Source organism: Myotis yumanensis, unplaced genomic scaffold (genome assembly GCF_028538775.1).
Source record: "Myotis yumanensis isolate MYYU_CA2020_CCGP unplaced genomic scaffold, mMyoYum1.0.hap1 SCAF_1, whole genome shotgun sequence".
In the NCBI taxonomy this organism is placed as follows: domain Eukaryota; kingdom Metazoa; phylum Chordata; class Mammalia; order Chiroptera; family Vespertilionidae; genus Myotis; species Myotis yumanensis.
The window spans coordinates 63,003,696-63,020,260 of record NW_027223752.1 but is presented as its reverse complement, the minus strand read 5'-3'; the positions used below and the strand labels follow the sequence as shown (position 1 = coordinate 63,020,260).

General features: G+C 44.7%; 1 protein-coding gene across 1 annotated transcript in view; it reads left to right on the top strand.

Moving 5' to 3' along the window:
- GLDN (gliomedin) overlaps nt 1–16,565 on the top strand; it is a 58,382-nt gene that overhangs the window by 35,228 nt on the left and 6,589 nt on the right. The window contains exons 5-6 of the mRNA XM_070422891.1: nt 11,233–11,370; nt 13,949–14,086. Of these exons, the coding sequence (XP_070278992.1) occupies nt 11,233–11,370; nt 13,949–14,086 (276 nt within the window). The remainder of the gene's footprint in view (nt 1–11,232; nt 11,371–13,948; nt 14,087–16,565) is intronic.

Sequence of the window (16,565 nt, the reverse complement as noted above, 5' to 3'; positions counted from 1 at the left end):
TGGTTTTATACCTAAAGGAAGTCTAAGTGGAAATACCTGTATTCATTTGAAAATACTGACTTAGATTTGGAGAGAAGAACTAAAAGAGACTTAAATGTTGTCATTTTGCAGCTAGCATCTTCTATGAAGTTTGACATTCTGTTGCCTCAAAACCAAACATTTACTTTCTCTCTCCATCTGTCTTACTGTCTCACTTAAGAGTTAATGCTGCAGTGTCTTCTCTAAAAATCAAATCCTCATAAAAACAGAAATAAACACCCTCCTCCTTACTCATCCCCGTCTTGGGACTGGGTATTGTGGACACCCTCCAGTCCCCTTCCCCCCACCCTCAGTCTGTGACAGATGGTCCTGCCAAAAATAAGCCATCCTCCCTCACCCCCTGCTGAGAAGATGCTGGAGTTGACCCCTGCAGCATCGCACAACCCCCAACTCTAACGCTAGTGAGATGGTTTGTTTTGAGTGGGCGCCACGGAGGAAGAAAAATAGCAGAGAGCCCCTTGTAGCACAGAACCTCGGCAAGCAGATCTGACCTTTCTTCCCTGGCAGAATGTGCTGACTCAAAGCTTGCCAGAGCGCAGGCGACAGTGATAGTATCACTGAGTTCAGCTGAGTGGGGCGGGGCAGAGTACCCCCCATGGGTCTTCTGATGGTGCCTGTGATTAGATAGCAGGGTACTTCTGACACCAGCAGCGCATGGCCAGCTCCAGGACAAGGAGATTTTATCTACAGACAAAGGGAAACTTTGTCACAGGCAATAGTCATAAGAGGGCAAAGAGAAAACATTTTGTATATTGACAAAATGTCCATAACACTTTCTTTTTTATTTTTATTGAATGTATTGGGGTGACATTGGTTAAATAAAATATATAGGTTTCAGGTGTACAATCTATAACACATCATCTGTAGATTATATTGTGTGTTCACCACCCAAAGTCCTCTCCTTCCATCACCACTTATCCAGCCTTTACCCTCTTCATCCTCTCCCAACCCCCTTTCCCTTTGGAAATCACTATACTGCTGTCTGTGTCTATGAGGGTTTAGGGGTGGGTTTTTTTGGGGTTTTTTTGCTTGATTCCTTCACCTTTTTCACCCAGCTCCTTACCCACCTCCCCTCTAACAATTGTCAGTCTGTTTTCTGTATCTATGAGTCTGTTTCTATTCTGTTAGTTTATTTTTTTTCCCATTAGATTCCACATATAAGTGAAATTACATGGTACTTGTCTTTCTCTAACTGACTTATTTCACTTAGCATGATACTCTACAGGTCCATCCATGCTGTCACAAAGGTAAGGTTTACTTCTTTACAGTTGAGTAATATTCCATTGTGTAAATGTTTTATCCACTCACCTATTGATGGGCACTTGAGCTGCTCCCAAATCTTGTCTACTGTAAACAACACTACAATAAAATAGGGATCGGGCCTAAATTGGCAACTGGACATCCCCCAAGGGCACAGGTCGGGCTGAGGGACATCCCCCCTCAGGTGCACGGATTTTTTGCACTGGGCCTCTAGTTGACTATAAAGGCAGGGGTATATTTCTGGGCTCTCTATTCTGTTCCATTGACCTATATGTTTTTATGCCAGTACCATGCTGTTTTTATTACTATGGCTTTGTAGTATACTTTGATAGCAGGTAATATGATTTCTCCAATGTTGTTCTTTCTTGAGATTCCTGAGGCTATTTGTGGTTCCATATAAATTTTTGAAATATTTGTTCTAGTTCTGTGGAATATGACGTTGGTATCTTGATAGGAATTGTGTTAGAATCTACATATTGCTTTGGGTAGTATGGACATTTCAATGATGTTAATTCTTCCTATCCATGAACACAATATTTGCTTCCACTTATTTGCATCTTCTTCAGTTTCTTTTTTCAGTTTCTTATGATTTTCTGAGTACAGGACTTTTACATCCTTGGTTCAATTTATTCCTAGGTATTTTATTTCTTTTTGATACATTTGTAAATGACATTATTTTTTAGTTTCCATTTATGATAGTTCATTATCTTATTTAATAAAAGAGAAACATGCAAATTGACCGTACACTGACAAGCCATGCCCACCAGCCAATCAGAGCGACTATATGCAAATTAACCCAACCAAGATGGCGGCCGGCAGCCACAGAGCTGGAGCAAGCAGGAGGCTTGGTTGCCCCAGCGATGGAGGAAGCCAAGCTTCCTGCCTATCCTGGCCAGCCCTGGGCTCCGTTCAAGGCTACAAAGTTTCAATTATAGAAGATAAATAAATCCCAGATACCTGCTTCCAGCCTGCCTCCACTAGGAGCTTGGGTGGCTGGGGGGCTTGGCCAGCCTGAAAACAGCCATCAGTCCCTCACCCAGGCTGGCCACACCCTCATGGGGTGAGAGTCCCTGCTGGGGGGCTTGGCCAGCCTGTGCAAACAGCCATCAGCCCCTTACCCAGACTGGCCAGGCACTCCAGCAGGATCCCCCTCCCTGAAGGGGGTGTGGCCAGCCTGAAAACAGCCCTCAGCCCCTTATCCAGGCTGGCCAGGCACTCCAGCAGGGACCCACACCCTGAAGGGGGTGTGGCCAGACTGAAAACGACCCTCAGCTCCTCACTCAGGCTGGCCAGGCACCCCAGTGGGACCCCCACCCTGATCCGGGACACCATTCAGGGCAAACCAGCCAGCCCCCACCCATGCACCAGGCCTCTATCGTATATAATAAAAGGGTAATATGCAAATTGACCCTAACAGCAGAACTACTGGGAATGACTGGCCACTATGACACACACTGATCACCAGGGGGCAGAAGCTCAATGCAGGAGCTGCCCCCTGGTGGTCAGTGCGCTCCCACAGGGGGAACTCTGCTCAGCCACAAGCCAGGCTGACGGCTGACAGTACAGCAGTGGTGGTGGGAGCCTCTCCTGCCTCCTCAGCAGCGCTAAGGATGTCCGACTGCAGCTTAGGCCTGCTCCCCGCTGGCAAGTGGACATCCCCCGAGGGCTCCCGGGCTGCCAGAGGGATGTCTGACTGCCAGCTTAGGCCCAATCCCTCAGGGAGTGGCCTAAGCCAGCAGGTGGACATCCCCCTAGGGGTCCCACACTGCGAGAGGGCACAGGCTGGGCTGAGGGAGCCCCCTTCTCCGAGTGCACAAATTTTTGTGCACCAGGCCTCTAGGTGGTGTATAAAATGCAACTGATTTCTGGATATTTATTTAATATCCTGCTACTTTACTGAATTTATTTATCAGTTCTAGTAGTCTTTTAATCAAATCTTTAGGATTCTTTATATAGTATCATCTCATCTGCAAATAATGACAATTTTACTTCTTCCTTTCCAGTTTGAATGCCTTTTATTTCTTCTTTTCGTCTGATTGCTGTGGCTAGGACTTCCAGAACTATACCGAATAACAGTGGAAAAGGTGGACATCCCTGCTTTCTTGCTAATCTTAAGAAAAATGCTTTTAGTTTTTACTGATTGAATATGATGGTGGCTGTGGGTTTGTCGTATATGGCCTTTATTATGTTGAGGTATGATCTCTCTATTCCCACTTTGTTGAGCTTTTTTTTTTTTTTTTTAATCAGAAATGGGGTGTTGGGGTCCAACCCCAGCAGGTCCAGGGGTTCCCCATAGGTGTGGACGGAGTAGGCGATGAAGGAATGTCACGAAGACAGCCTTCAGTTGATCAGCAGCCTAGCCAGGATCTCTAGCCAGGATCTCCAGCGAAGTTCTGGCTAGGATCTCCAGCCAAGTTCTGTCCAGGTTCTCCAGCCAGGTTCTGTGTCCATGTTCTCTCACTAGGTTCTCCAGCCAGGTTCTAGCCTGGATCTCCAGTCAGGTTCTGTCGCCAGGTTCTAGTCAGGTTCTCTTGCCATGTTTTCTTGCTAGGTTCTGTCTCTAGGTTCTGTCTCTAGGTTCTGTCTCTAGGTTCTCCAGGTTCTATCCAGGTTCTCCCACCATGTTCTGTCTAGGTTCTCCAGCCAAGATCTGTAGCCAGGTTCTGTCCAGGATCTTTTGCCATGTTCTCTCGCTAAGTTCTCTCTCTAGTTTCTGTGTCCTGTTGTCTTGTTACATCTGTATTTATACCAGTTGATTCCAATCCTATCAATCTCTATTCCAAAGGTTAGGGCATTTCTTATCTCCATTCCAGGGAGTAAAGATTATGTAGCTTAAGCGTGATTGTTCGTAGTTAAAGTGATTAACTACCCGCCTGGCACTTAGTTAAGGGGTTTTATTCCCTCCCTAACTTCAGGGAAAAATTCCTACCTGGGGAAACAACCTTTCTCAGAGAGGTGACCTTGGTTAAAACACATAGCGCCAAGAAGGGGAGCAAACATATTAAGAACAGTATGCCATATACACCAGGTCCCTTGAAACATATGCTGTGCAGATGTTTCTTCTCTGCAGCGACTGTATCAAGCAGCAAGGATGGACCAGCTCCTGGCAATGGGGGCTGCATTTTATCAAATGCTTTTTCTGCATCTTTTGATATGATCATGTGATTTTTATCTTAATTTTGTTTATGTGTATTATGTTTATTGATTTGTGGATTTTGTACCAACCTTGCAACCCTGGAGTAAATTCCACTTGAGCATGATGTATTATCTTTTTAATGTATTGCTGGATCTGGTTTGCTAATATTTTGTTGATGATTTTAGCATTTATATCCATCAAAGATATTGGCCTATAATTTTCTTTGCTTCCAATGTCTTTATCTATCTGGTTTTGAAATTATGATAATCTGGCTTTGTAAAATGAACTTAGGAGTCTTCTCTCCTTTTGAATTTTTTGGAATAATTTGAGAAGGATAGGTATTAGTTATTCTTTGAATATTTGGTAAAATTCACCTGTGAAGCCATCTGGTCTGGGACTTTTGTTTGTTGGAGTTTGTGTTTTTTTTATTACTGCTCCCATTTCATTAGTTGTAATCTGTCTATTCAGATTTTCTGACTCTCCCCAATTCATTTTTGGAAGATTGTATGTTTCTAGGAATTTATCTCATTTGTCCAGATTGTCCAATTTTTATTTATTTTTATTTTTTTCAGATTGTCCAATTTGTTGGAATATAGTTGTTTACAATATTTTCTTATAATTCTTTGATTTCTTTGGTGTCAGTTGTTATTTCTCTTTTGTTTTTTTATTTTATTTATTTGGGTCCTCCCTCTTTTTAAAAAATATGTTTCATTGATTTCAGAGAGAGAAAGAGAGAAGGATAGAGAGATAGAAACATCAATGATGAGAGATTCATCAATCAGCTGCCTCCTGCACTCCCCACACTGGGAATCAAGACTGCCACCTGGGGATATGCCCTGACCAGGAATCAAACCATGACCTCCTGGCTTATAGGTCAATGCTCAACCATTAAGCCACATTGGCTGGGCAGGAGTCCTTCCTCTTTTTTTCTTGATGAATCTGGCTAAAGGTTTGTTAATATTTTTTATCTTTTCAAAGAGCCAGCTCTTCATGTCTTGATATTTTGTATTGTTTTTTAGACTATTTTATTTAGTCCTGGTCCTATCTTTATTATTTTGTTCCTTCTACTCACTTTGAGCTTTGTTTGTTATTTTTTCTCTAGTTCATTTAAGTGTAAAGTTAGATTGTTCATTTGAAGTTTTCTTGTTTCTTGATGTAGGCCTTAATGCTATGATTTTCCCTCTTAGGACTGCTTTTGCTGTGTCCCATAAATTGTTGTGCTCTCATTTTCATTTGTTTAAAGGTATCTTTTGATTGCTTCCTTGATGTCATTGTTAACTCATTCATTGTTTAGTAACATGTTATTTACCTTCCAGGTCTTTGCATGTTTTTCAGTTTTTTTCTTGTGGTTGATTTCTAGTTTTATACCATTATGGTCAGAGAAGACGCATAAACTATTTAAACTTGTTTTGTGTCATAACATCTGGATTGTCCTGGAAAATGTTCCATGTGCACTTGAAAAGAATGTGTATGCTGCTTTGGGGTGAATTGCTCTGAAGATAGCAATTAAATCCTGTGATATAGTGTGTCATTTAAGGCCACCCTTTTCTTATTGATTTTCTGTCTGGATGATCTACCCATTGATGTCCATGTGGTGTTTTAATCCCCTATTATGACTTTAATACTATCAATCTCTCCCTTTATGTCCATCAAGATTTACTTTACATATTTAGGTGTGCCTATGTTGGATGCATAAATGTTTATAAGGGTGACATCATCTTGTTGGATTGATCCCTTCAGCATTATGTAATGTCCTTCTTTGTCTCTTGTCATGGTCTTTGTTTTGAAGTCTATATTGTCTGATATAAGTTTTACTACCACAGCTTTATTTCCATTGCCGTGAAATATCTTTTTCCATCTGTTTACTTTTAGTCTGTGTGTATCCTCTTCTTTTCTAAGTTGGTTCTCTTGTAGACAACATATACGTAAGTCTTGTTTTCTTTTCCATTCTGCTATCCTATGTCTTTTTATTTAAGCATTTAAGCCACTTAAATTTAAAAGGATTATTGATAGGTACATATATATTGCCATTTTGTTCTTTAAGAACTATGCTCTTCTGTTCTTCTTCTTCATTTCTCATAATACTGGTTTGGTGGTGATGAACTCTTTTAGCTTTTTCTTATCTGAGAAGCTCTTTCTTTCTTCTCCAATTTTAACTGATAGCCTTACTGTAAAAAGTAATCTTGGTTGTAAAAGTTTCTTCCTTTTCATCACTTTGAACATTTCATGCCAATACTTTCTGGCCTAAAATGTTTCTGTTGAGAAATCATCTGACACTCTTATGTAGCTGTCTTTCTCTTGCTTTTAAGATTCTCTCTTTGTCTTTAGCCATTGCCATTTTAATTATGATGCATCTTGGTCTGGGTCTCTTTGAGTTCATCTTGTTTGGGACTCTCTGTGCTTCCTGAATTTGTGTGACTTTTTCCTTCACCAGATTAGGGAAGTTTTCAGTCATTATTTCTCAAATAGGTTCTTGATCCCTGCTCGCTCTCTTCTCCTTCTGGTACCCATATGCTGCACATGGGTTACAATTCATGTTACCCCAAAGGCCTCTTAAACTATCCTCATTCTTTTTAAATTCTTTTTTCTTTTTGCTGTTCTCATTGGGTGTTTTCTGTTACCTTGTCTTCCAAATTGCTGATTCAGTTATCTGCTTTATCTAATCTACTATTTATTCTTTCTAGTGTAGTCTTCATTTCAGGTATTGTATTCTTCATTTCTGATTTGTTGTTTTTTTATTGTTTCTATGTCCTTTGAATGCTTTATAACTCTTTATTGAAGTTTTTACTAAGCTCCTTGAGCATCCTTATAACCATTTTTTGAACTCTATATCTAGTAAATTGTTTGCCTCCATTTCAGTTAGCTTTTTTTCTGGAGATTTCCCTGTTCTTCTATTTGGGGTATATTTCTTTGTCTCCCTATTTTTGCTACTTCTTTATCTTTGTTTCTATGTATTAGGTGGATCTGCTATGGCTCCTGGTATTGGTAGGGCAACCTTATGTAGTTGGTGTCCTGTGGAGACCCAGTGGTGCAGTCTCCCTAATCACCTGAGCTGGGTGCTCCAGGAATGTCCTCTGTGACCCCACCCTTTCTTAACAAATGCTTAAAAATGATCACCCTGGCCAGTGTTGTTCAGTGTTTAGAGCATTGTCCTGTGCACATCATCATAGGTTGAATTCCTGCCAAGGGCACATACCTGGATTGCAGGTTCAATCCCTGGCCCCGATTGGGGTGAGTGTGGGTGGCAACCAATCAACATATCTCTTTCTCTTTTTCTTTCTCTCTCCCTCTCTCTCCTCTCCCTCCCACTCTCTCTAAAAAAACAATGGAAAAAATATCCTCGGGTGAGGATTAACAACAACAACAACAAAAGATTATGCACATCCAGATAAGTATCAAAGTACACCTTTAAGCAAAGGTCTTTAAGATCTTTAGTTTTAAACACCTGCCCCTGTAGGGGCAGCCTTACAACAGCTGCATTACAGCATGAATATTTTCCTGTTTCACACATGACCTTTTTGAGAAAGAAAATAAAAGGCATATGAGGAAAGAATAAAAGAAAAGAAGGGAAAATAGGATGATGATGCAGAAAGGCTTTTTGTGACTAGAATAAATGCCTGAAAAAGAAAACTCTGAGGTAATGAGAAGATACCATTTCCCTGAGCTTTGCTAAATCTGGGCATGTGAAACCTTTAGACGGTATCAGTTATACTTGGTGCATTGTGCTGACTGGACTCTATGGCAACGGACTCATCTTTTGTGTCCTGCAGATAATGTGCCAAATTGCCTATTTAAAACACTGACAAAAGAAAGTCTCCTCATGCAGAGGTTCCCGATTAAAGGCTCCTTTAAGTGAGCAAACCACTTTCCAGCAAGATGTCCTGATGACCTGGGCAGGGATGACCCAGACCGACGGATTTCCAATGCTGTTGTGAGAGATGCATCATGAGCCATGAACCACCCAAGAGGCATGATTTGCTTCATACTGAATCCATGGCAGAGCAAATTCCGACAATGGGGTGGGGTGAGGTGGGGGGCTTCTGCTCTTCTTCACTCTTCTCTATTGTGTAACAGCTCCCCCTTCAGTGCATGGCACCTGCCTGGGATCACTGCTGGCAGGGAACCCAGGGCCTCTGACTCCCAGCTACAGCTGAATTTCCTAGTTTTTTACTGAGGTGTTTGTTTGTTTGTTTGTTTTTATGGTTGGCTGAAATGTAGCAAATGTTTCTTTGTTCACTACATTTACTAATAGTGATCAACACCTTAAGGTTCTTTCACACACTGTCTTCTTTGGCATGGTTTGTAGGGTTCCTTGAGTATCGAAGAGCAGAAACCATTTTGAATATGTATTACTCCTCCGGCATGAAGGAAAGGTGTTAAGAGTCAGATTTATGCTTTAGAGAATAACTGCCTTCCATGGCTGTGCAGAGATTTGGGTAAGCTATGTGATGTGATGCGATGTGAATGCAGTTATCTCCCCATTGCTGAAAAGATGTGAAGAGAGGCTTTTTGGGATTTTGGAGGTTAATCTAATTGACCTTTCAGGTACCTTCCAATCTGGAATTCTATGATTCCCTTGGGACAGTTATGTTGAATCCTGTGGTGCTAGCAGGCAGTGAGGGTGGGGTCAATCCAGATTTGATTTTTCATCTAGAGAGAGGATCATTGTAACGCCAGAGAATAACCATTAGAGAGTGGGGATTGTCCCAGTTTGTGGGGCATAGGAGAGGGGTGAAAGGGCAGTCACTTGGCCAGAGCCTATAAAAAGGAGAATAGAGACTGACAGGGTAGTTAGAAAAGATCCTAAGCCCTCTTGGTTATTGACTTTGAGAGGAATCAAAGTTTTTCCTGTTGTAAGACATGCCTCCAGGTCTCTCCTGTTGCCTGAAATCTCTTCCACTCTGAATAATATCTCTATTGAGCAATCTAGGAGGCTGTCATCAAAATGATCAGGGGGCTCCCTGCAACAGTAGATCATGTAAATTGATCCATACCTGGCAATACCTTCCCCTCTCAGGAACCCAGTGTCCTTGGGTGCTCACGAGGTTGAGTAGCTCTTTTATAGATTTCATGAAAATTTCTACATACTAGTAAACAATCATGTCCTCTGAATTTAAATTTTTTTAAATTCTTCCTTTCTAATCTGCTTGCCTTTTATTTCTTTTTTGCTTTTTTTTTTTTTTCACTAGCTAGAACCTCCAGCAGAGTGTGAAATAAAAGTGATGAGCATAGATACCTTGTCTTATTCCTGATCTTAGGGGAAAGCATTTAGTCTTCCACCATTAAGGATGATGGCAGCTGTAGGTGTTTCATAGATGCCCTTTTCCATATTGAGAAAGTTTCCTCTATTCCTATTTTGATGAGAATTTTTATTAAGAATAGGTGTTGAATTTTATGAAATTCCTTTTCTGCATCCTCTGAGATGATCATATGATTTTTCTCGTAAATTGCTAAGTTGCTGCATCACCTTGACTGAATAATTCAAATTTTGGATCTATTCGGGCATGCAGTTAAACTATTTGCAGATTAGTGTAATCCTTTCTAAGCTTATTTTTAAGCATTGTTATGATGGACCCATGGCGGCCTTGTCTCTTGGGCTTATTTAGCCCCACTACTAAGACAAGACTTTCCCAAGGACTCTACCCAACATCCTGCCATTTTCTGAGATCTCTCCGCCTTGATTGTTGGGAATGAGAACTTTCCCTGTGCAGGCTCTGAGAGTTGTGTAGTGACGTGCTTTCTGTCCACTCTTTCCCCTGCCTCACATCCTGCACAGATCATTCCTCAGCCAAAGACTCCATGTTCTCAAGTTCTCCAGCTCTTTCTACACAACGACCTCCTCGCTCATATTCTACCTCACAAGTTCTAGCCACCTCTAGGTCCAAAAATTCTTGTTTTTGTTTCTTCACTATAACAGCATTGCCAGGCTCTACTTGGGTTCCCCTCCCTGTGCTGCTGTGTGGAAACTACCCCCCAACAGTGAACTGTAACAACCGTATGAACCTATTTGCTTCCTTTCTCTCAGGGTTCAGAATCCTGTGCTGCCTGTAGAGTAGTAGTGCTGAGTGAGAGGTCATGGCACACATCTCGACAGTTGCTGTGTGCGGCGGGGCTATAGTTCCTGGAGTGATGGCTCCTGGAGAGTGGAGGCAGATGTTTCACCCACTGCAGTTTGTTCACACTGTACCCATCCGTCTTAACACCTGTCCTAAAGCAGCTTTACTTGTTTTGCTATTTTGAGTAAAAGCATTTTGCATTGGAATGCCACAGAGGGGGCCGTGGTGATAGAATTGGATCTCTCTCTGCTACTCACTTAGCAGCATCAGTTATAACCACTGTAGTCCTTAGTTCCAATTTCTAAAAGTGAAAGTATGGGTAAGTGCCTAGCCTCCACTCCAACATGTTGTGAGGAATCAAGCAAATAATGCAGATGACATCTCCATTGTTATAGCACCAAGTCAGCCCCTCACAGTGCTCCATCCGACCTGTGTGGATAGATCAGACTTCTGACCAGGCCTCACCTTCTTTCTACTCTTCCTGTGACTCTCCCTCTTGAGGTTCAGTCCTCTGTTCAGCCTGTTGTTCCAATCAAATGTCTCTAAAAATATCCCATCAGAGACACTTGCAAATACTATTCTTCAGTGATGGCCACGCTGCTGTCCTAAAGTGGTTGTGTGTGTTAGGTATTTGGTGTTTGAAGCTGCTTCACCTTTAAAGTGCACAGTATAATATCACAAAGCAGTGTGTCAGAATTTCTTGTACAACAGGCTAATATATCTTTTTTTTTTCCCCCTCAGGGCTACCTGGAACCACAGGAATTCCAGGGGAAAAGGGAGACCCTGGTGAACTGGGCTTGACTGGAAATGAGGGTCCAGCAGGGCAGAAGGGTGAAAAGGGGGACAAGGGGGACGTGTCCAATGATGTGCTCTCTGCAGGTGAGAGGCTGCGCTGGGGCCCTCTCCCGGGGGGAATAGGCCTGAGACCTTGTCTGGATTTCAATGCAATGGCTGCTCTGGGTCTTCTCTCCTCATCCACCTTATGAGGCCATCTGTTCTATGCTTTCAAAAAGGAGAAGACTGTGCATGTTACCCCACTGTTGGCAAGACCAAATCTGGGATCTAAGCAGAAGTAGGCTAAATACTTCAGGTCTAAACATTGTGGCTAGATTAAATTAGGATGAAGGAAACTTACTTTTTCCAAGTATCTGTTAAATCCAGCACAATCCAGAATAATGCATGTCAGCAAGCATGTTTCCGATACCTCAGAGAACAACTGGCAGGAAGCACAGACATTTCCTTTGCAATAGAGACAGGGCCATCCTCTGGCCTTTATCCTAAGCTTTTGACACAGAAAATGGGGGCAACCATGGTTGCTGGTCTTCTTTTTCCAGTTTTCAGCCCAGATTAAAAGCAGATAATTGGTGTCTATGGGGGAGGTGGAGGAGGTGCAGGAAGCCACAGAAAGACAATCACCTGAAAGTAGGTGACAGTTGATGGTCATGGAGGAGATGAGGCAGAAGAATTTTAAAAGCACAGGACTTTGGAGACCATTTATATCATAAAAACATAACTATCCTATTAATGTATTCAGTAAACATCTATTGAACATCAGAGAGCAGTATTTATGAATTGGGCACTTTGCTAAGAGCTGAGACTATGAATGTGAAAATGAGCAAAACATGGCATCTGTCCTCAAGAAGCTAAGATGATAGATGTTCAGAATAATGACCCTAATCATTCATTTGCCCATCTATCCCTCGGAAATTAACTGAGCACCTGCTATTTGCCAGACACTGTGCTAAGACCAAAGCATCAAGGAAAGATCAAGTTATATTTAGCCTGCTTTGTTTCATAAACAGGGGAGGGTGCTATGCAAAATGCATAACATTTAAGAAGTGTTTTCACAGGGTAATATACATGAATATAATTTTAAAATATAAGACCATGTTACACTTCAGTTATATGGAAGTCTATACATCCAGAATACTGCATGGTCCCTATACTGCTGAACAAGTGAAGGGTGATGATACACCATTCAGAAAAGCAACCATGCTTAGTGCACCCCAATTCAGGAGGCCAGGCCAGAGCTGAGTGTGTCCTCTGGTCAGAAAGGAGAGGAGGTGTAGTAGGGTTGGATCATGCCTGCCCTGCCCTGGGCACAGACCCTCCTCTCACCTCTGTGACCCGTGCTTGCCCACTCTAAAAGACTGACTGGGAAGAGGCAGCTAAAGAGACCTTAGAATGGGACTGGCCAGGTGAGTGGAACCGAAGGGCTGAGCGGCCCAGCCTAATGGCACCTTTATGAGAGCTCCAGAACCAGCCCCTGCAGAGGGCTACACCCATATTGGCACCCGAGGCTAGAGGAATGGCTGCCTTCAGGTGTGCAGGGGCCCCAGTGACCTCAGTCATTCTCAAGAGGCAGGGTTGGGACTAGGAGATTGAGTTAGAGATGAAACAGGCTCAGCAGGGTTGAGCTGCCTGCTCCAGGTCACAGAGGTGGACAGGAGCGCCTTCCTTCTACCACACAGAGCAGTGCTTCTCATGGCTGGCTGCAGAGTAGGAAACTTTAAAAAATACAGATGAATAAAAAATAGTCACAGGGATATAAAGTACAGCATAGGGAATATAGTCAATAATATTTTAAGAACTGTGTATGGTGTCTGATAGGTCCTCAATTTACCAGGGTGGTCACTTAGTAAGTTACATAATTATCTAATACTCTGTTTTACATCTGAAACTAATATGTCAACTGTAATTGAAAATTTTTTAAATTATTATTTTTTTAAAAGTACAGATGACCCGCCTTCCCACAATTCCGATCTAATTGGTCTGGGGGGGAGCCCAAGCATGGAATCGTATTAAAGCTCCTTGCACGATTCTGGTGACCAGTCAGGTTTGGGACCCACCGACATGGCCAGTGACAAAAGGATGAGCTTTGAAGTGAGACACCCCTGGGCCTGAGTTCCAGCCTATTCATGTGACCTCGGGCAAAGCTCTAGACTTCCCTGAGACTGAAGTCGTTTAGAGCAGTGATGGCGAACCTTTTGAGCTCGGCGTGTCAGCATTTTGAAAAACCCTAACTTAACTCTGGTGCCGTGTCACATATAGAAATTTTTTTGATATAGGCAACCATAGTAAAACAAAGATTTATATTTTTGATATTTATTTTATATATTTAAATGCCATTTAACAAAGAAAAATCAACCAAAAAAATGAGTTCGCGTGTCACCTCTGACATGCGTGTCATAGGTTCGCCATCACTGGTTTAGAGTCTGCTTCACAGAGTGGTTGGGTGGAGCCATGAGGAGATTTATAAATTCTAGCGCAGTTCCTGGCACACAGTGGCAGCTCAGCCTGGCTATGGGAGCTTCCAGCTCCACGTGGACAAGTGCACAAGCAGTCACCTGTGGCAAGCCCCCGGGAGGTACTCATTCTCTTTATCTTCTGTGTGAAACCCAACTCTGATTATAGCTCCTTAATCAATCTCCCCCCCACCTTCTTTCTCTCTCTCCAGGTGCCAAAGGTGACCCAGGCCCACCAGGCCCTCCTGGCCCACCTGGGCCCCCTGGCCCTCCAGGTCCCCCAGGGTCCCCTGGAAGCAGAAGATCCAAAGGCCCTCGGCAGCCAAACATGTTCAACGGCCAGTGCCCAGGTCACCAACCTTGTCCCAGGGAACCTGCCTCTTCCACTAACAGTCCCAACTCGGGCTTCATCCGGGCTTCATCCAGGCTTTGTGACCGGGTTTTTTAAACAGAGGGAGGAGATTTTATCCAAGGAGTTCCCCCCTTGTAACATGATTGTGGGAGGCCTGAGCAGTCTATCCTGGGTGAGGACTGGTGGCAGGTTTAGAATTGGGCCTCTCTCCCCCTTTCCTCATCTCCCTCCTTTCGCTTGTCACTGGACTTTCTCTTTCTGCCAAATGCACCATCCCTCTCCCCAGAATAGTCTGGAAAGCTAAGCTGCTCACTCTTGGAGCTTGAAGGGCTTGGCTGATGCTGGAGGAGATGATGGGGAAGGTCCGACTGGTTAATCCCCGCTGATACTACAACACTACCGCTGCCACCATCGAGCTTTCAGTGCTAAGAGTGTGCCAGGCACGGCGCCAGCTGCTAAGTTCATTTCATTCTCACAGCAGTCCTAGGACATAGGAATTGTTATTGTCACCAACTTACAGGCGCAAAACTGAAACACTCCGTCGTGAGTGGCAGAACAGCCAGCCCTGTAGGGTTTGAATCCTGTACTTGACTGTAAGGCCCCGGCTCTCAGAGCATCTTCCTTCCGAGGTGGAAATTCACACTTTGAGACTAAGCCGATCAAGGGCGAGGAGGCCAGGAGGCCTGGTTCTGAGGCCATTTTGTGATAGGTGTGGCCACAGGATGGGCAGCTGCTTAAAAACAGGATCCACACTAATGGAGAATACTTACCTGTAGGGCGATGCTAGGGCTTCTTCCCCAAGGTGAGACCTGGGATCTGCCCGCCTGCTTAGCCACGGGGAGGCTCGACTTGCTGCTGTTGCTTCGGTGGCAGACAGGACGCCCTGCCAGCAGTGTCTGCCACACTCGCTGGATTGCACAGCGGCCTTCCTGAGCAGCCCTTAGTTCTCTCTGGTGAACTGCTTTTTCTGGAGGGTGTTTTGGGGCCATGCACTCTGTTATCAGAGTGGGCAAATCTGTGCTTTCAAAGATGTCACACGTGACACCCTCCCACTCCCCATAAATGGAGCCTGATGAGAATTCTCCCTGGAAGTTTGGTTCCATCACAGGCATTCAGTACCACCCTCTCCATTAGCGGCGGCCCTTTGTTCCGCTTCCCTTGGAGAGTGACCTGAATGGGACCTTTGGCCTTCATCTGAGAGGAGGGGAGGTCTGGCCTGAGCATGTGGCACTCTGACTTGCCAAGGCTCCGCCAGCCAGTTACAGTGGTGCCCAGAGAAGCACTCCCGCAGCCTCGCTGCTAAGAGGCAGGGCCAGGCCCCAGAGATGTGAAGACTGAGCTGTGAAGGTTTCAGTGAGAGGCCACCGTCTCCCACTCCACCCCCTAGAGCTGAGTCCTCAGCTGCCAGGCTGCCTGCGCCTGAACGTGGCCCTCTCCCGGCACCAGTTCCATTTCTCTCCCTCCCGCCCCCACAGCATCAGAAGCAGGTTGGTACTGAGGGACTAATGAGAGCCTTTTCTCCAGACGAAGAACAGGAGGGCCTCCCTGTCCCTTTCTTGTACAAAGCCCAGGCTCCTGAGGGAAACTGCATGTGGGGGAGTCCCCAGGGACCGGGGACAAGGGGACTTCATCCAGCTGACAAGGAGCTTGGAGATCACGGAGGGCCCCGCCCCCTGGTGGCTGCTAAGGAAACCGCTCCAGGTTGCTCTGAGCTTCCTCACTGAGCACTGAGCTGCTGCTTTGAGTCTAGCAGCCACAGGGTGGTGTGAACCCATCAGAAGGGCCTGGCCTTTCCCAGAAAGTCCCATTTGCCCCAACCTGGCCCAGACCGGGGCCCTTACCGCCAATTCACTTCCTCCTGTCTTCACAGTGGCCATGTCCCTCCCCTTCTCCTGTCCCGCTTCTGCCACCCTGAGCCACCTCTTCACCGAAGGTCTGAGTTAAGCCCATTTGATGCAGGAACAGTGACAGACTGAGGAGAATGGATTCTAGCTCAGGCGTAGCCTCAAACCGAGTGTGAATCAGGTGCCCATCCAGGACCTGAGTGGGGAGGCCTTCGAGCAGAGGCCGTGGGGAGATGGTGGTGAGGGGCTCCGACAGTCTGGGCCAGGCTGCCTCCTCCTTCCTCCATGATCCCTGCCCTGGGCGGTTCAGTCCCTCCTGAGGCTGCTGCCTCCCACCTCTCCATCGGCCTGAGAGTGAAAACCCTCCCAGAAAGTTGCAATCTCGATAAGTCATCCTCCTGCCCCTGGAGGCCGGGAGAGTGTCACTAAGCCTCTTCCCCTCAGATTGCGGAGGGCCGGACCACACTGGCTCAGGCCTCCGTTTCCCCTCTTATTGACATCTCTGGGGATGGTTCCATCTTAGCAGCTGTGGTCCTGGAAAGCTTGCTGGGAACTCACTAATGAAGGGGGGAAATTTGGAAGCGGATGACTTGCTGGTTCTTAGAAGCAAGCAACCAGGACACTTGGTGGGCC